The following is a 26,726-nucleotide window of genomic DNA, read 5'->3' as shown; positions in this document are numbered from 1 at the left end:
CCAAAATATATAAAGCACTCCTATGACTCAATAACTACATTTAAAAATGAGCAAAACATCTAAACAGACATTTTGCAAAAGAAGATATACAAATGACCAAAAAACAAATTTTAAAAATGATCAACATCACGAGGCATAAGGAAATGTAAATAAAAATCACAGTGAGATGCCACTATATAGGTACTGAATGGCTGAAATTAATATTGACAATAGAAAGTACTGGTGAAAATGTGGCACTGTATCTGTCTATAAACTTTTATGTTCTATACTTCTATACTTGATTAGGGGACAGGGGACAGAGATTTGTATGTACCAGGATGACGTTTACTTTTTTGCACTTGAGTTATTATTTTTTCTTTTTTAACTTTGGGCAAAAATATCATTTTATTTTGCATTTATAACAATAGTAAGGATGAACTTTTTGTCATGTTTATTTGTTTCTTTATATTTCCTTTTTAAAAATATTTATTTTAATTTATTGTGTTTACATAGATTCAAGTGTCCCACCAATATATCTCCCCCCCTACTCCCTTGTTGCCCTCAACCCCCTTTAAACCTCCCCCAACACTTTCACCCCTTCCTCCAGGATTTGCAGTCCTGCTCTCTGTAATGCTGTTATGTATATATAATTTCACTAATCTCTTTCCCTTCTTTGATCTAATCCTCTCATCCTCTTTCACTCTGACCACTTCCCCTATGGTCCCTTTGATCCTGCCTCTGCCTCTATTCTGTTCCTCAGTTTATACTGTTCATTAGATTCTTCAATGAGTGAGGTCATATGAAATTTTTTCGTCTCTACCTGGCTTATTTCACTTAGCATAATAGTCTCCAGGTCCATCCATGTTGTCGCAAAAGGTCAGATTTTCTTCATTTTCATGGCTGTGTAGTATTCCATTGTGTATATATACCACTGCTTTTTAATCAACTCATCCACGGGAAACTTGGGCTGTTTCCAGATCATGGCTATTGTAAACAATGCTGCAATAAACATGGGGTACATTTTTTCTTTTGAATCAGTGATTTGGTATTCTTAGGATATATTCCTAAGAGTAGAATAGCTGGGTCAAAGGCAGTTTGATTTTTAATTTTTTGAGGAATCTCCATTCTGTTTTCCACAGTGGCTGCACCAGTCTGCATCCCCACCAGCAGTCCAGGAGGATTCCCTTTTCTCCACATCCTCACTAGCACTTATTATGTATTGTTTTGTTAATGAGTGCCATTCTGACAGGTGTGAGGAGGTATCTCATTGTGGTTTTAATTTGCATTGCTGTAATGATTAGTGATATTGAACATTTTTTCATATGCCTATTGGCCATCTGTATGTCCTCTTTGGAGAAGTGTCTGTTCATTTCTTTTGCCCATTTCTCAATTGGATTGTTTATCTTCCTGGTGTTGAGTTTTACAAGTTCTTTATAAATTTTGGTTATTAACCCCTTATCAGACATATTGTCGAATATGTTCTTCCATTGTGTGGTTTGTCTTTTTATTCTTTCATATTGTCTTTAACTCTGCAAAAGCTTTTCAGTTTGATATAGTCTCATGTGTTCATTCTGTCCATTATTTCACTTGCCCATGGAAATAAATCAGCAAAAACATTGCTGCGAGAGATGTTGGAGAACTTACTGCCTATGTTTTCTTCCAAGATGATTATGCTTTCATGACTTACATTTAAGGCTTTTATCCATTTTGAGTTTATTTTTGTAAATGGTGTAAGTTGGTGTTCTAGTTTCATTTTTTTGCAAGTACCTGTCCAATTTTCCCAACACCATTTGTTAAAGAGACTGTCTTTACTCCATTGTACGCTCTTACTTTCTTTGTCAAATATCAATTATCCATAACAGTATGGGTTTATTTCTGGGTTCTCTGTTCTGTTCCATTGATCTGTATGCCTGTTCTTATGCCAGTACAAGCTGTATTGCATACAATGACCTTGTAGTATAACTTGATATTAGGAAGTGTGATACCATCCACTTTATTCTTCTTTTTCAAGATTGCTGAGGTTATTCGTGTTCTTTCTTGGTTCCATATAAATATTTGGAATAGTTTTTCTATGTGTTTGAAGTATGCCATTGGTATTTTAATAAGAATTGCATTGAATTTATAGATTGCTTTGGGTAATATATACATTTTAAGGATGTTTATTCTTCCTATCCATGAACACGGTATATGCTTCCACTTGTTTGTATCTTCCTTAATATCTTTTATCAATGTTTTATAATTTTTCAAATACAAGTCTTTAACCTCCTTGGTTAAATTCACTCCTAGGTACTTTACTTTTTTTGTTGCAGGAGTGAAAAGGATTGTTTTCATAATTTCTCTTTCAGACAGTTCATTGTCAGTGTATAAAAATGCCCTTGATTTCTGAGTATTAATTTTATATCCTGTCACCTTGCTGAATTCATTTATCAGGTCTAGTAGTTTTTTTACTGAGACTTTAGGGTTTTCTATGTACAGTATTATGTCATCAGCAAATAATGATAATTTTACTTCTTCTTTTCCAATTTGGATGCCTCTCTTGAGACCTCTTGATAGAACCTACAAAGTGATCTGTTACTTGATTGCAACTTGTGCTGGGCTCAGAGGTTTGGGAGGGTCTACACTGCAAATTGAGACCAACTGCCACTTGTGCCAGGCTTGTGGCCACTTAGTTGAAGCAACATTATAGGCCACAACGGGCTATCACCATTACCAGGCTTGGGGTCACCTGATGAGAGTTACAATGCAAGTTGAGATCAGTCGCCACTTCCTGAGCTTGGGAACACTTAGCAAACTGAGGCTAGCTGCTGCTTCTTTGGGGTGTGTGGACCTTTAAGAGATTTGGAGAAAATCTGCAGTGCAAGACAATGGAAGGCCACTTGTGTGGAAGAGCCATTGGAAGAGTTTCAGGTCAGAGGAGTGAATTGAGCAGGGCAGGGTCTCAGGGAATTACCAGGGTACAGAATGTTGTTAGCCAGATAAACAGAGAGCACGGATTTCCTGTCTGTATGGCTGGCAGGGTGGGAAGAGTTCAGCAAAGGAACGTCCATTTCCAGAGAGTTGCCCCAACCCCTGCCCCTCCACCTTTCACTCTGAAGTTATTCAATTTAGTTTCTCCTCAAATGTCCCTGGAGCTTTTCAAGATGCTTCCTCTGCACTGGAGCTTAGATCAAGGGAGACTGTGAGTGAATGAGTCTCAGTCTCACAGTCCCTTTATGACCTGTAGTGCCTCAAGCTCTAGAAGTTCTTTGTCTTTCTTGAACACAATTCCCACTGGTTTTCATAGCCAAAGGTTGTGAGGACTCCTCTTCCCAGCACTGATGCTCTGGGTTGGGGAGCACAGAGTGGGGCTGGGAACTTTTGCTCCTCAGGGGTACCTCTGCAGCCAGAATTCTCTTCTGGATTCTTAACTGCCCCACTGTGAGGGTGGGACTTGCCATTCTGTGTCTCCACCCCTCCTACCAATCTTCACAGAAATTCTGTTCAGCTAGTCTTCAGGTGTTTTTCAATGAGGGTTGTTCTTTAATTTATTTATTATTTTGATGTGGTTGTGGGAGGAGGTGAGCACAGAGTTTATCTACTCTACAACCTTGACCAGAAGTCTCTTATTGTTTCTTTATCACTGATTTATTTTGTGTCCTTCTTACAGATGGATCAGACCTGGGCCTGAGAGTGGCAGATGGAGTCAATAATTGTTCAGGAAGACTAGAAGCGAAATTCCAAGGAGAATGGGGAACCGTGTGTGATGATGGCTGGAATAGTGAGGATGCCGCTGTGGCGTGTAAACAACTGGGATGCCCCACTAACATCACTGGTATTGGTCGAGTTAATGCCAGTGAGGGAACTGGACCTATTTGGTTTGACCAAGTTGGCTGCCAAGGACATGAATCTGCCATCTGGCAATGTAGACACAATGGTTGGGGAAAGCATTATTGCGATCATGCTGAAGATACTGGCGTTACATGTTCTGGTAAGTTAAAAACAGAGAACGTAGGATTTGTGTTCTTTAGAAGTAAGAATAGGTATGAGGTCTCAGAGACAGAAATATCTAATTATTTCTATGTTGGGAATTCTTCTACAGTTGTGATGAATCTTTTTGTGTGTGTGATGAATTTTTAACATGTTCTTTATTTGACTAATTTGGAGAGTTGTCTGACTCAATTTTCTGTAATAATTATTCTGATGGCTATTAGGTTCTAAATATTCCTGGAGCTCTGAAATATAAAATGATATATTTCTTTTTTTTAATACCTATCTTGTTCACTTTTTCTGCCATTGACAATTTTTATTAACCTTTGAAACTATAACCTCAATTTTAATCAAATGTATTATCTATACTGGCTGCAAGAAAAGACATGAGATGGGAAAGCCATAATTTCCTGTTTCTCAGTATCTTGGGAGGAGCAAGATTTAAAAAAATTCTTTGTAAGTTAACCTCCACATGTATCTATAGCCTAAGTTTATGTTTGCTTTGCAGATGGATCAGATTTGAAACTGAGACTCGTAGGAGCAGACAGCCGCTGTGCTGGGACAGTAGAGGTAGAAATTCAGAATCTAGTAGGAAGAGTGTGTGAGAGAAGATGGGAACTGACAGCTGCTGATGTGGCATGCAGGCAGCTGGGATGTGGATCTGCACTCGACACATCCTATCACGCTTATTCCAAAATTAAGCCAACAAACATATGGCTGACTTTATCAAAAAGCTGTAATGGAAATGAGACTTCTATTTGGCACTGCAAGGATTGGCAATGGGGTGGATCTGACTGTGTTATGTCTAAAGAAGCAAGAGTTACCTGCTCAGGTAAGACTTTCAATCAATGTATTAAGAAGTTTGATTTAAGGTTGGGAAATACATTATAAGTAGAGAGAAAAGTTTTTGCAAATGCACAGGATCAACAGAATCATGGAAATGCACAGTATCCCCAGACAACTTCAGGCTGGAGAATCAGGTATGATTGATAAGAGTAATAGGTATTAAGGCCTTTAAGGTACCATGATAGAATATTTTAAAGTATGCTAACTTAATGTTTATCATTGGTTCTTATTTTTAGTAGATAGGTGATATTGAGGAATCTACCAAAGCTCTCTGTGCTGCAATTTCCTCAAAAAAAAAAGTGGTGGTAACAAAAACAATTACCTCACAGGAATTACACATCAAGTGATCAATAATTTGTTATGATTATTAATAGTAGCATTAGTATTACCTATCTTCACTGATTAATCTTTGTGATAGACCTATTTATTTATTTATTTATTTAAGAGGTAGGGAGAGAGAGAGGCAGGCACATTGAAGTGCTCCTATATGTGCCCTGACTGGGAAATTGAACCACTGACCTTCATAGTCTGGGATAGTGCTCCAACCAACCAAGCTATCTGGCCAGGGCTTTATTTTTATTGATTTTTAAAGAAAGAGAGAGAAAGGGAGAGAGAGCAGAAAGGGAAGCATTTGTTGTTCCACTCAGTCATGCATTTTTTGGTTGCTTTCCATGTGTGCTCTGACCAGGATCAAACCTGCAACCTTGGGGGCAGGGAGGGTGTAAAGAGGGATAAAAATGAGGTGATGGAAAATGATTTGACTTTAGGTGATGGGTACACAACATAATCAACAATTCAAATGCTATAGAAATGTTTACCTGAACCCTATGTACTCTTACTGACCAATGTCACCCTGTTAAATTTATTTACTTTCTAAATAAAGTTTTAAAAAACAAACAAACCCCCCCCCTGCAACCTTGTTGTTTTGGGATGATGTTCTTAACCAACTGACAGGCCAGGGCTCTGATAGACTTTTAAACCCATCCATTGTAAGTGCTTAATAATATTTGTTGAAAGGATGAATTATTATATAAATAATATAGAAACATTGAATTATCTTGAAGACAAAATTAATGTAAAAATATTTGAAATACAGTTGTTGTTTGTGACCATGTCATTGATTTGTTAGAAAAATAACTTAGAAGCAAGGACACCACTTAGGAAAATATTGCAAAGGACTATATGACATATGATAAATTACATTAAAGCAATAGCAAAAAATATGCAAAAGAAATACGTTGGAAGACTGACAGAGATTGGTGACTTTCCACATGTGCAGTGTATTGTGAGGGGCAAGATTCTAGGCTCTGGAATATGCTGCCTAGCTTTAAATCCCAGCCCTTCACTATTTGCTATATAACCTTAGCAAGTTACTACACCTCTCTGTTTCAGTTTTCTTACTTGTAAATGAGTATAATATTAATAATTATTCCCTAAGGCAATTTCAAAGACAAAATAATGTTTGTTAAATACTTAATAAAGTGCCATTATAGAAGAGGTGTTCATTCACTTAATGTTCACTACTATCATTATTACATTTATAGTGGATAAAGAAGGGGCTCAATTCCAGGTCATTCTAATTTTGTCTAGTTATCATAAATTGGGTAAGATTACAGTGGGCTTGTCAATATAAAATTCATTCAATTTTGAACACTTTCAGTTCCAGATGTCCAAGTAAATATGTTTATAAATATAAATTTAAAGAGAAAAATATAGATGAATACATTTATTGGCAGATAAGAGATGCCCACTGATAAGATAGGTAAGTTGAGGATAGAACCTTCAGCCAGGAAATTCATGAAAAGTTCTGCCAGGCAGGAAAAAGGAGAAAACCAGAGAAAGTCTTATGTAACAACTGCTACAGATATCAAAGAGAAAAAGAGGTCTGATGTTCATTTTGAAAACAGAAGGTGCACTGAAAACCTTTACATAAAACCATTTCAAAAGGTTGAGGCAAACCCCAAAGTTCAGTAGGTAGAGAATTGAGTATAGGGCTAAAAGACAGAGGGCTAAAATACACATTATCTGTGGTCTCCAATGTTATGAACAACATAAGAAAATAAAGGAAGGAAAAAGTTGTCATGCCTCCGGGAGTGGCTTCCTCCAGGATGCAAAGTTTCAGAATTTAGATTTTCAGAATTCGGATGAAATTGTCTAATGAGACATGGGCAGATCTAGAATTTGCTATGCCCACTTCTAGGCAGAAAGACCAAGAGGAATGAGTGTGAAAAAAAATCATTAAACACCCTTTCTCACTTTTCACTCCTTTCCTTACTTCCATCTGAAGGAAAAATCTTGCAATTATGTTATCTCTTACTGAAATATTATTTTTTCAGACCACAGGAAACCCAGACTGGTTGGAGGGGACATTCCTTGCTCTGGTCGTGTTGAAATAAAACATGGCGATACATGGGGCACTGTCTGTGACTCTGACTTCTCTCTGGAAGCTGCCAGTGTGCTGTGCAGGGAATTACAATGTGGCACAGTCATCTCCCTGCTGGGGGGAGCTTACTTTGGAAAAGGAAGTGGACAGATCTGGACTGATGAAATCCAGTGTGAAGGGCACGAGTCCCATCTTGCCCTTTGCCCTGTAGCACCCCGTCAAGAAGGGACTTGCAGCCACAGCAGAGACGTTGGAGTAGTCTGCTCAAGTAAGATGCAAAGAACACGTTCAATTTGTTTTTTGGGTTGTTTTTTTTTACAGTAAAGAAAGTAGGGGTAGGTAATCATAGACATCTTTTTAAATCCCCTTTTCCTTCCAGGATATACAGACATCCGCTTGGTGAATGGCAAGTCCAGATGTGAAGGAAGAGTGGAGCTCAAAGTTCTAGGGACCTGGGGATCTCTCTGCAGCTCTCACTGGGACATAAAAGATGCCCATGTCTTGTGCCAGCAACTCAAATGTGGAGTTGCTCTTTCCATCCCTGAAGGAGCACATTTTGGGAAAGGAAATGGTCAGGTCTGGAGGCACATGTTTCACTGCACTGGAACTGAGCAGCACGTGGGAGACTGCCCTGTAACTGCTCTGGGTGCACCGCTATGTTCTGCAGAGCAAGTGGCCTCTGTAATCTGCTCAGGTAAGAGGATCAAGAGCAGTCAATGAGCAGCCTCCCCCTTGATGGTGTGCCTGAAGAGCAGGTGTACCTGTAGGGAAGAACAGAAGTAAAAGGGGAAGATCTATTTTGAGGGGTCATGAGAAAAGTACCAGAATGGTAACTTCATTTGTCTTTTTTTAGAGAAAGTGTAAACTTAATTTTCATGGAGCTCATAGTTATTTCATGCTTACCATGTACCAGGCTTTCTCCAAGCACCTGAATAATTTTCTGCCTGGTTGACCCATCCCCCTTTCTCTCTAAACCTTTGTTTGTCCTCAGCCCATCTGTCTAATACTTCATCTGGCCTCCCTTCCTCACCTTCCTGTTTGAATCTTGTATGACTGAGCAGTTTGCTGTTTGCAGGAAACCAGAGTCAGACACTATCCCCGTGCAACTCATCATCTTTGAACCCAACAAGCTCTACCATTTCAGAAGAAAGTTCTGTTCCTTGCATAGGTGAGAATCAGTGACCAATCTATAAAAATGACTTCAGTCCTTTGGAGTGTGTTTTATTAATATTTTACTTTCTATTTACAGAGAGTGATCAACTTCGCCTGGTAAATGGAGGTGGTCGTTGTGCTGGAAGAATAGAGGTCTATCACGAGGGCTCCTGGGGGACCATCTGTGACGACAGCTGGGACCTGAATGATGCCCATGTGTTGTGCAGGCAGCTGAACTGCGGAGTGGCCATTAATGCCACTAGTTCTGCTTATTTTGGGGAAGGAACAGGGCCCATCTTTCTGGATGAGATAAACTGTATGGGAAACGAAGCTCATATCTGGCAATGCCATTCACATGGCTGGGGACGGCACAATTGCAGGCATAAGGAGGATGCAGGAGTAATCTGCTCAGGTAAGTTATGCACATAACCTCTGGTCGTAATTCCATAAGAAAGGACTGAAGTAAGGCAAAGGATAGTGGGGGTATTAATCTGAGAGATTCCCTGAAAAGCAGGTATGGAGGGAACTATTGCAAGAGTCAGGATCCCAGAAGTATAGGTTTGATGAATTAGTGCTACTTCCTGTGCAAGGTAGTATAAAGTCAAAAGGAGAAATAGTCATAAATGAGCTTGCATATCATGAAAATGATGACAAAACCAACAATGAGAAGTTTTTTTTATAAATATATGTGGAGCTGGATATTGGGTAAGGATTCAATGCACCACTTAATAATCACTGTATCGATAAAGAAGTAGATTGAAAGGGACAAGATGAAAGACCTCAGAGCTATATTCTACAGAGAAAAAGATACTTACTATGTCCAAACAACTTTTCATAACAGACAAATTAGATGTATTTGTCATAGCAGCAAAAATTAGCATAAAGGCCACTGATCTTTTTTTGTATTAAAAGAAGGGAGTCCTGTGAATTTTCAGAGAAGACATGAAACTACTAACTTTGTATTTCATCCCAGAGTTCATGTCTCTTAGGCTGAGCGGTGAAACCAGCACAAAGACCTGTGCAGGACGTCTGGAACTTTTTTACAATGGAGCTTGGGGCAGCATTGGCAAGACTAACATGTCTGCAACTACTGTGGGAGTGGTATGCAGGCAGCTGGGCTGTGCAGATGAAGGGACTATCAGCCCTGTATCTGTAGCCAAGACAATGCCCAAGTACATGTGGGTGGACAACATTCAGTGTCCTAAAGGACCTGACACATTATGGAAGTGTCCATCATCTCCATGGGAGCAGAGACTGGCAAGCCCCTCAGAGGAGACCTGGATCACATGTGCTAGTGAGTATTTGTTGGCTTATATGAATATTCCATTCTGTGACTCCACTACCATCTGATCTCATTAAGTAGCAATAAGTAAACTCTAGTTAATACCTATATTACTTGTGTGGCATAATTGGTTTTTTTAATTTAAACAACATGTTTTCAGGTTCAGAGATTATTTTTCCAAAGAATATTATACTTTCCATGGTCTTCATGAAAGTTTTATTCAATTGCTTTATTTGTGAACAAATTAGGAACAGAGAATGTGATTCAGTATTTGACTACTGAATAATAGTCTACTTTATCTTTCCAATTTTTCTTTCAAATATTATCTTCCTGTACTAATATAAAGAAGAGTCATAAACATCAATCTTAATGTATTACTCCCTTCTCTATCTTCTTAAACTTGCAGATTTCTATGTACCTGATAATCTCTCAAGATTATCAGCTTTTTTTTTAATTTAGAAAATTAAATTTAACAAAGTGAAATTAATCAATAAGAGTACATAGATTTCAGATAAACGTTTCAATAGCATTTGAACTGTTGATTATGTTGTATACTCATCACCCAAAGTCAAATCATTTTCCGTCACCCTATAATTGTCTCTCTTTACTCCTTTGCCAACCCCTCCCCTATATCCCCCTATTAACCACTTCACTTTTATCTATGTCCATGAGTCTCAGTTTTATATCCCACCTATGTGTGAAATCATACAGCTCTTAGCTTTTTCTGATTGACTTCTTTCACTCAGTACAATGTTCTCAAGGTCCATCCATGTTGTCATAAATGTCACTATGTCATCATTTCTTAGGGCTGAGTAGTATTCCATTGTATATCTATAACACATCTTCTTTATCCAATCCTCTATCAAAGAACATGGTGGTGGTTTCTATGTCTTAGCCACTGTGAATAATGTTGTGATGAACATGGGGATGCATGTATCTTTACATACCAATGTTTTCAAGTTTTAGAGATAGATACCCAGCAGAGGGATTGCTGAGTCACATGGTAATTCTATTCCTAATTTTTTGAGGAACTACCATACTTTCTTCCTTAATGGTTGTACTAGTTTACATTACCACCAGCAGTGAGTAAAGGTTCCATTTTCTCCACAGCCTCTTCGAACTTATTACCTGTCTTGTTGATAATAGCCAATCTAACAGGTGTTATCTCAATGAGATAACAGGTAGCATCTCATTGTAGTTTTGATTTGCATTTCTTGAATAGCTAATAAAGATGAGCATTTTTTCATATATCTGTTGGCCATTTGTATGTCTTTGGGAGAAGTGTCTGTTCAGGTCTTCTTCCCATTTTCTAATTGGCTTGTTTGCTTGCTTATTGCTGAGCTTTGTGAGTTCTTTATCTATTTTGGATATTAACCCCTTATCAGAGCTGTTGTTTGCAAAGATCATCTCCCATTTGATTGGCTGCCTATTTGTTTTGTTGTCAGTTTCTTTTGTTGTGCAGAAGCTTTTTAGTTTGAAATAGTACCATTCATTTACTTTTGCCTTTACCTCCCTTGCCTTAGGAGTCAAATTCATAAATTGTTCTCTACTGTCAAGATCCATGAGTTTAGTACCTATGTTTTCTTCTATATAATTTATGTTTAAGTCTTTGATCCATTTTATATGTGTGTGTGACAGAAACAAAGAGAGTCAGAGAGAGGGACAGATAGGGACAGACAGACAGAATGGGTGAGAGATGAGAAGCATCAATTCTTCATTGCAGCACCTTAGTTGTTCATTGATTGCTTTTTTATATGTGCCTTGACCTGGGGGCTACAGCAGGGTGAGTGACCCCTTGCTAAAGCCAGTGACCTTGAGCTCATGCCAGTAACCTTGGCTTCAAGCCAGTGACCTTTGGGCTCAAGCCAGGGACCACGAGGTAATGTCTATGATCCCACACTCAAGCCAGCAACCCGCGCTCAATCTGGTGAACCTGCACTCAAGCCAGATGAGCCCAAGCTCAAGCCGGCTACTTCAGGGTTTCAAACCTGCGTCCTCTGATCCTAGTCCAATGCTCTATCCACTGTGTCACTGCGTAGTCAGGATTTTGGTCCATTTTGAATTAATTTTTATGCAGGAAGACAAACTATAGTCAAGTTTCATTTTTTTGCATGTGGCTTTCCAATTTTACCAGCACCATTTATTGAAGAGGCTTTCTTTTTTTCATTGTGTGTTTTTGGCTCTTTTGTCAAATATTATTTGTCTCTATATGTGTGGTTGTTCTGTTGGTCAGTATTTCTGTTTTTCTGCTAATACCATGCTGTTCTGATTATCGTGGCTCTAAAGTATAATTTGAAGTCAGGTAGTGTGATACCACTGGTTTTGTTCTTTTTTCTCATGACTGCTGACTGCTTTGGCTATTAAGGGTTTTTTATGTTTCCATACAAACCTGGTAATTTTTTGTTGTTGTTCTGTTTCTTTAAAAAATAACATTGGGATTTTAATGAATATGCATTAAATTTATATATTGCTTTGGGTAATATGGCCATTTTAACTATGTTGGTTCTTCCAATTTATGAACATGGAATATTTTTCCATTTCATTATGTCTTTTTCAATTTTAGTAATGCTTTGTAGTTTTCAGTATATAAGTCCATCACATTCTTTGTTAAGTTTATTTCTAGGTATTTTTGTTGTTGTTATTGCAATTGTAAAAGGAATTGGGGTTTTTTTAGTTCATTTTCCAAAGTTTCATATTTACATATTGCAAAACAATAGACTTTTAAATATTGTTTTTATATACTGCAATTTTACGGGATTGGTATATTGTTTCTAATAGTTTTTCAATGGAGTCTTTGGGCTTTTCTATATATAGGATCATGTCATCTGCAAAAAGTGATACCTTTACTTCTTCTTTCCTGAAATAGATGCCTTTTATTTCTTTCTCTTGCCTGATTGTTCTGGTTAAAACTTTCACAACTATGTTGAATAAGAATAGAGAGAGTGGACATCCTTGTCTTGTTCCTGATTTTAGAGGAAAAACCTTCGTTATTTCACCATTTAGTATAATATTAACTGATGGTTTGTCATATATAGTCTTCATTATTTTGAGGTACTTTTCTTCTATACCCATTTTTTTGTGTGTGTATTTTTCTGAAGTTGGAAACGGGGAGGCAGTCAGACAGACTCCCGCATGCACCCGACTGGGATCTACCCAGCACGCCCACCAGGGGGCGATGCTCTGCCCATGTGGGGCGTCGCTCCACCACAATCAGAGCCATTCTAGTGCCTGAGACAGAGGCCACAGAGCCATCCTCAGTGCCCGGGCAAACTTTGCTCCAGTGGAGCCTGGCTGTGGGAGGGGAAGAGAGAGACAGAGAGGAAGGAGAGGGGGAGGGGTGGAGAAGCAGATGGGCGCTTCTCCTGTGTGCCCTGGCCGGGAATCGAATCCGGGAATCCTGCACTCCAGGCCGACACTCTACCACTGAGCCAACCGGCCAGGGCCTCTATACCCATTTTATTGAGTGTTTTAAACATAAAAAGATATTGTATCTTATCAAATGCCTTTTCTGCATGTATTGATAGGGTCATATGATTTTTGTTCTTTGTTTTGTCGATGATGGTGTATTACATTGATTGATTTACTTATGTTGAACCATCATTGTGCTCCTGGAATGAAGCCCACTTGATCATGATGTATTAATTTTTTAATGTGTTGATGCATTCGATTTGCTAGTATTTTTGTTTAGAATTTTTGCATCTGTATCTATTAAAGATATTGGTCTGTAGTTTTATTTTTTGAGTTGTCCTTGCCAGGTTTTGAGATGAGGATTATGTTGGCCTCATAAAATGTGTTCAGAAGTATTGCTTCTTCTTCTATTTTTTGGAAGATTTTGAAAAGGATAGGTACCAATTCTTCTTTGAATGTTTGATAGAATTAACTAGTGTTGCCATCTGGTCCTGCACATTTTGGAATGATGGTTTTTGATAGTTATTTCTATTTCTTCCTTGTTTATCAGTTTATTTAGGTTTTCAACTTCTTCATGACTCAGTCTAGAAAGATTATATAGTTTTAGGAATTTATCCATTTCTTCTAGATTGTTGAATTTGGTGGCATATAATCTTTCATAGTATTTTACTATGATCCTTTGTATATCTATGATGTTAATTTCTCCTCTTTCGTTTCTGATTTTATTTGTATGAGTCCTTTCTCTTTTTTTCTTAGTGAATTTAGCCAGAGGTTTGCCAATTTTATTTATCTTTTCAAAGAACCAGCTTTTTCTTGTATTAAATTTTTTCATAGTTTTTTTATTGTTGTACTCTATTTCATTAGGTCTGCTCTAATTTTTACTATTCCCTTTATTTTTCTTACTTTGGGTTGCCTTTATTCTTCTTTTGCTAGTTCTTTAAGATGTGATATTAGGTTGTTTACTTGGGATCTCTCTTGTTTCTTGATATAAGTCTGTAATGATATAAAATTTTTCTCTTATTACTGCTTTCACTGCATACTAGAAATTTTGATATGTTGTGTTGTCATTTTCATTTGTCTGTATATATCTTTTGATCTCTACTTTTATATCTTCATTGACCCAGTTATTTTTTAGAAGTATGTTGTTTAATTTTCACATTTTTCTGGGTTTCTTTACTTTCTTTTTGCAGTTGAATTATAATTTCAAAGCCTTTTGGTCAGAAAATGTGCTTGGTATAATTTCAATCATCCTGGATTAGTTGATGTTAGTTTTGTGGCCCAACATATGGTCTGTCTTTAAGAATGTTCTATGCACACTGGAAAAGAATTTATAATCTGATGTTCTGGGATAAAATGTCCTGAAAATGTTTATTTGTTCCAATGTATTGCTTAAGATCAGTATTTCTTTATTAATTTTCTATTTGGATGATCTATCTAAAGCCATCAATGGTGTGTTGAGATCTCCAAATATGATTATGTTTTTGTCTGTTTCTATTTTTAGATCAGTTAGTAAGATGTCTTATATATTTTGGTACTCCCTGGTTCAGTGAATATATATTAAGAAGTGTTATGTCTTCTTGATACAGTGTCCCTTTTATCATTATGAAATGTCCATATTTGTCTTTTTTTATTTTTGTTGTCTTAAAGTTAGCATTGTCAGATATGAGCACGGCCATACTGCTTTTCTTTGGATATTATTTTCTTTTTTTTTTTTTCAGAGACAGAAAGTGAGTCAGAGATAGGGATAGACAGGGACAGACAGACAGGAATGGAGAGAGATGAGAAGCATCAATCATTAGTTTTTCATTGCGCATTGCAACACCTTAGTTGTTCATTGATTGCTCTCTTATATATGCCTTGACCGCAGGCCTTCAGCAGACCGAGTAGCCCCTTGTTGGAGCCAGCGACCTTGGGTCCAAGCTGGTGGGCTTTTGCTCAAACCAGATGAGCCCGCGCTCAAGTTGGTGACCTTGGGGTCTCAAACCTGGGTCCTCTGCATCCCAGTCCGACGCTCTTTCCACTGCGCCACGGCCTGGTCAGGCTGGATATTATTTTCTTGGATAATTATTTTCCAGTCTTTCATTTTGAGTCTACTTTTGTCCTTGCAGCTTAAATGTGTCTCTCAAGGACAGCATACAAGTTGGGTATGGTTCTTGATCCAATCTACTTCTTTGTGTCTTTATTGGTGAGTTCAGTCCACTTACATTTAGGGTAATTACTGATGCTTGTGGATTTCCTATAACCATTTCATGTTTTGTTTTCTGGTAGTTCTGTGTCTCTTTTGGTTCTTTTTTGTTTGTTTGTTTCTGTCAGTTGTTTTTGTTTGGTGGTATTTCATACTTCTTTCCCTTGTTTCTTCTTTTTAAAGTTATGTGTTTCAGTAATGGTTTTTTTGTGGGTGGCTACCATTAGGTTATTAAGAAAAAATTTTTCATATGTATGAGTCCTTTGTCATATTAGTGCTTCTACACTCCATCCTCATTTGTTATTGCAGATCTTTATTTTCTTCAATTTTATGTTGTTGTTGTCACTGATTTTCCTTGTTGTTATTGTAACCCTGTTGACATTTTTACTTATAGTTTTGATTTGTTTTGTTCTTTGTATGTGGTCAAATAACCCCCTTGAGTATTCGCTGCAATAGCTTTTTCTGGTAATAAATTCCTTCAGCTTCTGTTGGTTTTCAAAAGTTTTTATTTCTCCTTCATATTTAAAGGATAACTTTGATGGATATAGTATTCTTGGCTGGTAGTTCCTCTCTCTCAGTGCTTTAAATGTTTGGGTCCACTCTCTTCTGGCTTGTAGAGTTTCTACTGAGAAGTCCAATGATAACTAACTGAATGGGCCTTCCTTTATATGTTATATTCTTCTTTTCCCTAGCTGCCTTGAGGATTCTTTCTTTGTCATTGATTTTTGACAATTTTATTATGATATGTCTTGGAGAAGCTCTGTTTGGGTTGAGGTAACTTGGCATTCTGTTTGCTTCTTTGATTCAAGGATCTAACTCTTTCTATAGGCTTGGGAAGTTCTCATCAATTATTTGTTTGAATAGGATCTCCATTCTCTTCTCCCTCTCTTCTTCTTCTGATATACCCATTGTTCTTATATTTCTCTTTCTGATAGAGTCAGACAATTCTCAGAGAGCTATCTCACTTCTTTTAATTCTTCCCTCTATATCATCTCTAGTTGTCTGTCTTCATTGTCACTAATTCTCTCCTCTATCTGGCCTTCTCTCCTCTATTAGCTAAACTTGCTACCTCATTTTTCAGTTTACGTACTGAGTTCTTCATCTCTGTTTGGTTCTTTTGTAAAGTTTCAGTCTCCTTAATGAAGTACTCATTTTGTTCATTAGTTTGTTTTTTGAGTTCATTAAATTATCTACCAGCATTTTCTTGCATTTCATTGAGTATTTTCAGAACTTCAATTTTAAATTCTCTATCATTAACTCCAAGACTTCCGTGTGATTGAGATTTCTTTCTGGAGATTTTTCATTTTCTTTCTGAACTATCTCTCTGTCTTGTGTAGCCATGGTATTTGACTTCTTCTTCCTTGATGGAATTTGAGAGTGATATTGTTAAAAAACTCTAACCCAAAACAACTAAAAAAATGAAAACTAAAACTTGAAAAATATAAAAATTTAAGAAATAATGACAAGTAGAAAGGAAAAACCACAAAAAACAAAGAGTAAAAACCAAAAAAATAAAAAACAAACAAAATACCCACAAAAATAAGACTAGAATGTATAAAATTAAAGAAAATGAAATTCAAAAGAAAAAAAGGGAAAAAAGGAAAAAAATTTTCAGTTTTGAGAGGTTGCTGATTTCTTCCAGTAGGTGAAGCTGTATTACAAGTTTTAGCTCTGTGATATTTCTGGGCTAACCTCCCCTGAGATGTTGCTGTCACAATGATGTAGGCAGGACTGCAGTCATATTGACTGCATCATTCTTCAGGGGAGGGAGTGGCTCTGGAGAATTAGCCATGGAGTCTGTCTCTGAGACTCTCTGTACCCACCAAGGAAGGGAGGCAGTATCTGGGAAACTGAAGGGCTACACTGTAGTTTTCTCTGACTCTATGCCAAGTACAGGCTGTGAGCAGACCACAGGAACACTGGCCATGACCCCTCATTCTGCCACTGCTTGGGTTTAGTAGTGCCCCCTCTACCCCTCAGTCTCTCTGCTGCTCCCAGCAGAAGGAGACCCAGTCACTCCAGGCTTTTCTCCTTTCCAGAGCCAACCGCAAGTGCATTTTATCTTCCAGCCTCCTTTACAACCCTTCATACTTTTAGTACATTTGATGCCCACCTTTAGTCCATTTGGTGGGAGGATCTTTCAGGAAAGCCTACAAGCCCAGCTAAGGTTGTTTTGCTATGTTATACCTGTTCAATTTGTTGAAATTTCAAATAGAGAGATAACAAGTATCTCTCACACTGTCATTACTCTGATATCATCTAAAATAGAGTTTTAAAAAGTTTCAAATCTCTCTTTTGCCCTGTGACCTCTTGTGAGTTTTTATCTTCTCAGAAATGACCTAGGGATCTCTGATTTTTCAGACAAAATAAGACTTCAAGAAGGAAACACTACTTGCTCTGGGCGTGTGGAGATCTGGCACGAAGGTTCCTGGGGGACAGTGTGTGATGACTCCTGGGACCTTGATGATGCACAGGTGGTGTGTCAACAGCTGGGCTGTGGCTCAGCTTTGAAGGCACTAAAAGAAGCTGCATTTGGTCAGGGGACTGGACCCATATGGTCCAATAAAGTGGACTGCAAGGGGAATGAGTCTTCCTTGTGGGATTGTCCTGCCAATCCCTGGGGACAAAGTGAATGTGGCCACAAGGAAGATGCTGCTGTGATATGCTCAGGTGAGTGCCAAGACACTGGATTAATCTTGGAATCCCTGGCAGCAAGAAAGGGGTGAGCACTCAAGTGCATTGTATAAAGATTGGGTATGTCAACATAGGGATCTAGTGGAATGAGAATCATGATGTTTCAGTCTAAAGAAACAGTGAAAATACTTGTTATACATTGGCCATCACCAAGAAAAAGCATATTACTTATCTGTATCCTTATGCGGAGAGAAAAAAAAGGAGACCATAATTTTAGGTAATTACTTAAATTAACTAAATAAAATCTATATTCCTTAATCCAGGAAGTGGTACCACCACCCATCCAAATATTCAGTTTGAATTTCTTCTTGTTTTTAAATTAAACTTATTGGGTTAACATTGGTTAATAACATTATACAAGTTCCAAGTGTGTAGAAGAAGAAATATTTGTCTATATGTTATTCTTAGAATTGAGTCTTCTCTTTTCTCCTACAGGCAATGCAATCAAAGAGGCATCAAGTTCTACAGGTATATCATGGGGTTTATGAGCAGGAGACCAATTGTCTGTGTTATTTAAAATCCCTCCTGTTAAGAGACTTTAAATAGAAGAAGTTCTGAGGATATAAAATTTACCTCAGCAATCCTATAAATGCCCTAACAGAGGGATAGTAACTAGGGGCCCAGTTATTTATTTATTTTTTTTAATAAATTTTTATTAATGGTAATGGGATGACATTAATAAATCAGGGTACATATATTCAAAGAAAACATGTCTAGGTTATTTTGTCATCAAATTATGTTGCAAACCCCTCGCCCAAAGTCAGATTGTCCTCCGTCACCCTCTATCTAGTTCTCTGTGCCCCTCCCCCTCCCCCTAACTCTCTCCCTCCCTCCCTCCCATGTCCTCCCTCCCCCCCCACCCTTGGTAACCACCACACTCTTGTCCATGTCTCTTAGTCTCATTTTTATGTTCCACCAATGTATGGAATCATGTAGTTCTTGTTTTTTTCTGATTTGCTTATTTCACTCCTTATAATGTTATCAAGATCCCACCATTTTGCTGTAAATGATCTGATGTCATCATTTCTTATGGCTGAGTAGTATTCCATAGTGTATATGTGCCACATCTTCTTTATCCAGTCTTCTATTGAAGGGCTTTTTGGTTGTTTCCATGTCTTGGCCACTGTGAACAGTGCTGCAATGAACATGGGGCTACATGTGTCTTCACATATCAATGTTTCTGAGGTTTTGGGGTATATACCCAGTAGAGGGATTGCTGGGTCATAAGGTAGTTCTATTTGCAGTTTTTTGAGGAACCACCATACTTTCCTCCATAATGGTTGTACTACTTTACATTCCCACCAACAGTGAATGAGGGTTCCTTTTTCTCCACAGCCTCTCCAACATTTGCTATTACCCATCTTGTTGATAATAGCTAATCTAACAGGAATGAGGTGGTATCTCATTGTAGTTTTGATTTGCATTTCTCTAATAACTAATGAAGCTGAGCATCTTTTCATATATCTGTTGGCCATTTGTATCTCTTCCTGGGAGAAGTGTCTGTTCATGTCCTCTTCCCATTTTTTTATTGGATTGTTTGTTTGTTTGTTGTTGAGTTTTATGAGTTCTTTGTAAATTTTGGATATTAGGCCCTTATCTGAGCTGTCGTTTGAAAATATCAGTTCCCATATAGTTGGCTGTCTGTTTATTTTGATATCAGTTTCTTTTGCTGAGCAAAAACTTTTAATTCTGATGTAGTCCCATTCATTTATCTTTGCCTTCACTTCTCTTGCCATTGGAGTCAAGTTCATAAAATGTTCTTTAAAACCCAGGTCCATGATTTTAGTACCTATGTCTTCTTCTATGTACTTTATTGTTTCAGGTCTTATATTTAGGTCTTTGATCCATTTTGAATTAATTTTAGTACACGGGGACAGGCTGTAGTCGAGTTTCATTCTTTTGCATGTGGCTTTCCAGTTTTCCCAACACCAATTGTTGAAGAGGCTTTCTTTTCTCCATTGTGTGTTGTTGGCCCCTTTATCAAAGATTATTTGACCATATATATGTGGTTTTATTTCTGGGCTTTCTATTCTGTTCCATTGGTCTGAGTGTCTATTTTTTTGCCAATACCATGCTGTTTTGATTATCGTGGCCCTATAATATAGTTTAAAGTCAGGTATTGTAATGCCCCCAGCTTCATTCTTTTTCCTTAGGATTGTTTTGGCTATTCGGGGTTTTTTATAGTTCCATATAAATCTGATGATTTGGGCCCAGTTATTTTAGCTAAGACATTATCATTGCTTGTAATATTTACTTGTGCTTAGGTCACAGATTATTTGTCGCGTTTGGAATCCTTGTGGTTATTGTGTTGGTCATTCTCCTTGCATACTTCTTGTGGACCCGGAAAAGAAGACAGCTACAGCAACTTACAGGTCTGAGCCAAATAATGGTCTCTCCAATGTTTTATGGGATAAGAAGGTTCTTGGAGTAAAAAAAAAATTAAAGCATAGCTTGACTAGTGGAGGCACAGTGGATAGAACATTAACCTGGGATGCTGAGGACACAGGTTTGAAACCCCGAGGTTGCCAGCTTGAGCACAGATTTACCAGCTAGAATGCAGGGTCACTGGCTTGAGCATGGGATCATAGACATGATCCCATGGTCACTGGCTTGAGCCCAGTGTTGCTGGCTTGAGCAAGGGGTCACTGGCTCAGCTGAAGCCCCTTCTACCCAGTCAAGCCACATATGAGAAGCAATCAATGAACAGCTAAAGTGCCTCAACTATGGGTTGATGCTTCTCATCTTTCTCCCTCCCTGTGTATGTGTGTGTGCATCTGTCTCATTCTTTCTTGCATGAGAGGGCACAAAATAAAAAAAAAATATATATATATATATATGTTAGATTTAAGTATCAAATGGCTAGAAATATGGAGCCTACAAGAGGGTTAAACAGTTTCTCAAAAAGAGAGAACAAGATTTCGGAAAAGAAAAGGAGCTTTGGCTGTACTGATGATTCCTGTACTCCATCTATATGTTTAATTGAGACATTATAGAATTGATCATTTAAAATAAATAAGTTTATATGGTTTAAGGTGAATCTTTTATTGCTGGAACATTTATTTCCTTTTACTCTATACTTATTACTGATTTTACTCTTCTGTCAAACAATGTGCCTAGGATCTGATGATACAGACGTGGATAATTAAGTGTTTTTGTCTTCATGGAATTTCAGGTTTAGTGGAAGAGATATAGATGTAACCAAATAAATGCCATGTAGTATTATCCATTCATATGAATATGGAGAAAAGTGGCACAGAGAAAAAATTGACTAAGTGAAAGGGAAAGAGGTTTCTAGGAGGCATTTGAGACAAATTTTGAAGATAAGAGTTCAAAGAACTGGGTAAAGTGCATTATAGGGAAAGATAAAAGCATGTACAAGTGTAGTGAAGCTTAAAAGATGCAACATTTGTTGTTTTGAGGGGAAAGTAAAAGCTGAGCTTACGGAGAGAAGCTATTGATAAGGCTGAAGAAGAGGGAAGAAATTATGACATTCTGTACTCCATGGTAAAAAGATGAATAATCATTAAAAAATATTATGCAGAAAAGTGAAATAGGCAGTCTTTTAGAAAGCTCTGTTTGGAAACAGGATGTATGAGGGCTTAAAGAAGAACCACGTTATTGACAATGATATAGCATTTTGAAATAGTTGTGATGAAAAGTGAAAAGAACTTTATATTGAGAATGGAAGGAAGATAGATTCTAGTGAGATTTTTTAAAAAGCTCTAATAAATTTGAAAACCTGCTGGTTGATTTGGGGGAAGAAACTGGTTTGTTCTAAAATGGCAAAAGTTTTAGCTTAGTAAAAGAATGGGATGGAAAGAAGACAAGGATGTGAATGAAAATTGCGTATGTGAGTTACTAAAAAGCACACAAAGGAAGAGGTAGTTTATTATTCTCTGCTGATTTCTGACCTAGGACATCTGTGGTCAGTTTCTTTAGGAGGAATGAATTTTATCCACAAAGTTCAATACCGGGACATGAATTCTTGCCAGAAAGCTGATGATCTGGACCTGCTGAACTCTTCAGGTGTGTGGGCTCTTTAAGGGTCTCTAGCCCTAGGGTTCAGAGCAGTAGCTGCAATTGAGGCTGAAGCATTCTACTTGCATGGCAGTGGAAAAAAAATCTCAAACATGTAGTAATTAGAAGCTTCTGATGAATATAAGGAATAAGACAGGAATGAACTGAAAATTATTCTCAGAGAACATAAAAATTGCAATATTGGGGAGACCTTTGGTGAAGAGATATGTATTTTTGACAGAGATACAAAGATCTATGTCATTATGACCTGGACCTCATTTTGTTAAAACATAAATTAATCTTCTAAAAAGTACTTTCACATATTTTTTGTAGTTTCTTCCATTCCCACTCTAGCTATTTTCCTTTTCCTAATTTGATATTTATCATATTTTTCCTAAAAACTGAAAAGCTTGAACTTTCTATATCTTTATCCCATCAGAGACCATTACTATTCATAGGACTAGCCTTATTTTCCATCACATAATGCTTCTTTCTTTGTCCTCTGACTTTTATTTAGCACCAGTGCACTAATTCTGCCTCTGGGAAGCATATCTCTGCCTGTTTGAAAAAAATATACCAATACCTTCTTACTCTGTGAAGGCTCAAGACCTTCTCAATAGTCCTTACCTCTGACAGGGCCTGCCTCACTTCTTCAGTCCAAGGAATTTGGTATTTGCTACACCTATGTCAGGAACATATTTAAGGCATAGGAAAGACTTTCTGTGCCCCCTAAATCACACCTGTTTACCTTCCTGATTGTAGATAGTGTTTTTAAATGTTCAGAAAGCTTCTAGGGCATTTTAGGGGATTATTTTCTTCCTTTCAGAAAACCCCAGTGAATCAGATGGGTTTAATGCTGCTGGACTAATGTTCATGTCCTAATCTCTTCCTATTTAGGGGCTCATTCTGAAATACACTGAATAGGAAAATGAGAATTATAACCCAGTGAGGTGAGTAAGGAAAATTTCTTCATCATCATTCTAAACAAGTACATTCCTTTGGAAAATTGAGAAGTCCTCTGGTATTAGAAAGAATGTATAAACACATATTTCCATATACATGCATATGTGTTTATGTATGCATATTCACATACAGAATATATAACATATTTTTTTACTATGACTTGTTCCCTTTTCAGTTATATATATATATTCTAGCCCCATGATCTATAACAGTGATAGATCATGGTGCTAAGGACAAACTGGGTAAATAAATATAAATAAATCTTTTTAATGATATTACAGGGATCATTTTAGGAAAGAAATGAGACATATTTATGGTTATATAATGCATGCTCTAAGTATAAAATACTATAGGAATATAGAAAGTTTGGAGAGATTTTAAAGAAGATATAATGTTCAAGTTAAACATGAAGTGACTAAAGGATCATTTTAAGAAAAGGATATAACACATACAAAATATGGAGGCACAGAAGAGAAGCATACCTTTGGGAAACATACTTTTTAAATTAAAAACGTATATTGAACATATTTATGCTAACAAGTGGTATTCTGAGCACTGAAGATACAAAAATTAAAAATACTACTGACAAAGACAAGATGTTTTAATGAAATAGACAGGAATATGGAAAGGTTATGTAAAAAGAGGGGAAGTGATATGAACCTAAGGTGAAAAGTCTGCATAGAGCCCTATCATGAATGTCTTACCTGCTGCATTTCATATTTATGTTTATTTTAGGGACTCTTGGGGAGGTGGTAGGCTTAGGAAGATTTTTCTTTTTTTAGATTTTATTTATCCATTTTTAGAGAAAGAGAGAGAAGGGGGGAGGAACAGGAAACATCAGCTCCCAAATGTACTTTGACCAGGCAAACCGGGGTTAGAACATGCAACCTCAGCGAGAAGATTAAGCTGGGGCAAGACACGATCAGATTTGTATTTTATAATTTGCTTTCATGAAGAAAGTATAACAACCAAAAATAATTAACATGGCAAGAAGTTTGCTAAGTTAACATAAAAAAAAGATGAAATGAGTGGGTATATTTTATTCTTTTAAAAAAATATTTTGGGAGAACTATATATTCAGAAATAATATATAACAAAAGTAACGTTTTTATAGAAATTTTATATATGACAGAAGAAATACAGGTTGAGGATAAAAGTTGGAAATCTTAGAAGTATATGAATGCAAAGTGTTAATATCATATGTAGACACATAAAGCACCTATAACATATATTTTATGAAAAAGGTAAATATACATATATAAATTTTACATACACACACATATATATCTCATCAATTGTTAAGACAAGAACAATATCTAATAGAAAATTGGGAAAGCTATGAAAAGACAACTCATAAAAAATACATTTCACCCGGCTAGGTAGCTCTGTTGGTTAGAGGGTGATCATGATATACCATGGTTGCAGGTTCAATCTCCAGCCAGAGAACATGCAAGAATCAACCAATAAATGCATTAAATTTTGGAATAGCAAATCAGTGTGTTTCTCTCTCTCTCTCTCTCTCTTTCTCTCTCTCTGTCCCTTTCCTTCTCTCTAAAATCAATAAATTTAAAATTTTCAAATGGCAAATCGACATTTTAAAATGCTCAAATTCACCAGTATGTCTGGGCAATTCAAATTATGACTAATGATGACATGTCACTTTGTATAAATCAGACCAAAAGAAATTTAAAAGCACCAATGTTTATTGTTGGTGGGGATATAGAGGAAAATGTAATTTTGGACACTGTTACTGGAAATTAAAAATGTGGCAGCCTTTGGAGAAAGCAACCTGGAACCTTCTATTTAAAAAAAAAAATGTAATGCTTTCCTGACCAGGCGGTGGCGCAGTGGATAGAGCATTGGACTGGGACGAGGAGGACCTAGGTTTGAAACTCCAAGGTTGCCAGCTTACACAGGCTTATCTGGTTTGAGCAAGGCTCACCAGCTTGAACCCAAGGTTGCTGGCTTGAGCAAGGAGTCACTCAGTCTGCTGTAGCCCCCGGTCAAGACACATATGAGAAAGTAATCACTGAACAACTAAGGTGCCACAATGAAGAATTGATGCTTCTCATCTCTTTCCCTTCCTATCTGTCCCTTTCTGACCCTCTCTCTGTCTCTGTCACACACACACACACACACACACACACACACACACACACACACACACAATGTAATGCTTCACAGATCATTTAACCCAAGAATTCTACCACTGAGATTTTTTTCCTTGTAGATAAAGACACTAACTAGTATGTAAGGGTTCTTTTTTTTTTTTTTTTTTTTTTAAAGACTTGATTCATTTTAGAGAGGAGAGAGAAAGAGAACAGGCGGAAGAGCAGGAAGCATCAACTCCCATATGTGCCTTGACCAGGCAAGCCCAGGGTTTTGAACAGCAACCTCAGAATTCCAGGTCAACGCTTTATCCACTGCGCCACCACAGGTCAGGCCAGGATTCTTTTTCACAGTGTTGTCAGTAGAGGCAAAAATTGGAAAGAAAGTGAATGACAACCAGTGAGGTGGGGGCAAGAGAATCACAGTGTGGACAACTGAAAAAGGAAAAATCATCCATAAATATGCAATATCATTTCATCTATATGCTCATGTTATTGAATATAATAAAATGCAGTGTTTACATTTATAAAATTATATGTGTATATGTATTAAGAAACATTTAAAATTTCTAACACTATTGCAAACTGCAAAGGACTATAAATAACTTTTATTTTATTTTACTTGAGATATGAATAACTTTTGATGTATAATTTCATACAAATGAATATTATTTCAGTATATTAAATAATGTTTAGACTACTTTTTCCTTAAAGAGTAATCACTGCTGAATAACTGCTTCAGAATCATGTGAGGGTGTTTTTAAAAATACCATTTCTGGGCACCACTGTAGTTCTTTGGAATAAAAGTAATTCTTATGTGCACTGAGTTTGAAAACTGTAGCATTTAAGTTTTCTGTTCAGAAAAGTAGTGTGCTTTTTAATATATGTGAGTGAGTGAGTATGTGTATATATGTGCATGTATGTGAGTGTGGGGTAATGTAATACATTATAATGTAATTTTTCTAAGCATGTGTATGCGAAGAGGAATATAACAGTTTTTCTATTTATGGCTTTAATTCAGCCTTTAAGATATCTGATGAAGACCTAAACTATTGAATGGAGCGAGAATTCACCTGATTCACTGAAGATCATAATACAGTCCATTTTTTTCCTAATATTCCGAAGACTGCTGCTGAATTTATAAAAATTTAATTAATAAATGTGACTACTAAAAGTTGTATATAAGATTTTCAGGGGCATTAAATAAAATAGATATTGCTGAATTAAACTTGTCTTACCTTATTCTTGACTTTATGAATTAGTGTGCTTCCTGACTTTTTTTGAGTTTCATAAATAGAATATGATGGGTTTTTTCATTTTCATGACGTTTTCATTTTCATTTAATACATATTTTTATAGTTTAGTTTAAATAATAATTTTTATTTATTTATTTGTTTGTTTATTTATTTAATTGTGTTTACATAGATTCTAGGGTTACCCTGAATGCACCCCCCTTCCCCCATATTCCCCTCAACAACTCCCTTGGCCCCCTCCCTACAGCACCATACCCCCTTCCCTTCAGGTTTATCCCATCCTATCATCCCCTTTCCCTCTGTCCTCTTTTCCTCTGGTCCCTTTGATCCCTTCTCTGTCTCCATTTCGTTCCTCAGTTCTCATTGTTCCTTGGATTCCTCAAATGAGTGAGGTCATATGATATTTTTCTTTTTCTACCTGGCTTATTTCACTCAACATAATAGTTTCCAGGTCCATCCATGTTGTCAGAAAAGGTAATATTTCCTACTT

General features: G+C 37.0%; 1 protein-coding gene across 2 annotated transcripts in view; it reads left to right on the top strand.

Annotated features, from left to right (window-relative positions):
- The window catches only part of CD163 (CD163 molecule), a 33,101-nt gene extending 6,890 nt beyond the window's left edge, over window positions 1-26,211 (top strand). The window contains exons 5-17 of one of the 2 annotated variants that reach the window (XM_066261347.1): window positions 3,626-3,946; window positions 4,454-4,777; window positions 7,128-7,442; window positions 7,554-7,868; window positions 8,250-8,342; window positions 8,424-8,738; window positions 9,300-9,620; window positions 17,563-17,871; window positions 18,331-18,363; window positions 20,160-20,267; window positions 21,826-21,921; window positions 22,810-22,862; window positions 26,005-26,211. In XM_066261347.1, the coding sequence (XP_066117444.1) occupies window positions 3,626-3,946; window positions 4,454-4,777; window positions 7,128-7,442; window positions 7,554-7,868; window positions 8,250-8,342; window positions 8,424-8,738; window positions 9,300-9,620; window positions 17,563-17,871; window positions 18,331-18,363; window positions 20,160-20,267; window positions 21,826-21,921; window positions 22,810-22,832 (2,573 nt within the window). In that variant the 3' untranslated portion in view covers window positions 22,833-22,862; window positions 26,005-26,211. Of the gene's footprint in view, window positions 1-3,625; window positions 3,947-4,453; window positions 4,778-7,127; window positions 7,443-7,553; window positions 7,869-8,249; window positions 8,343-8,423; window positions 8,739-9,299; window positions 9,621-17,562; window positions 17,872-18,330; window positions 18,364-20,159; window positions 20,268-21,810; window positions 21,922-22,809; window positions 22,863-26,004 lie in introns of both variants that reach the window. The other variant, XM_066261339.1, reaches the window with a different exon arrangement.
- The last annotated feature ends 515 nt before the right edge of the window (window positions 26,212-26,726 follow it).

The sequence above is a fragment of the Saccopteryx bilineata genome, chromosome 1, assembly GCF_036850765.1.
Source record: "Saccopteryx bilineata isolate mSacBil1 chromosome 1, mSacBil1_pri_phased_curated, whole genome shotgun sequence".
Lineage (NCBI taxonomy): Eukaryota > Metazoa > Chordata > Mammalia > Chiroptera > Emballonuridae > Saccopteryx > Saccopteryx bilineata.
The sequence above is the reverse complement of the archived record's forward strand: the minus strand, read 5'-3'. Positions and strand labels throughout refer to the sequence as shown.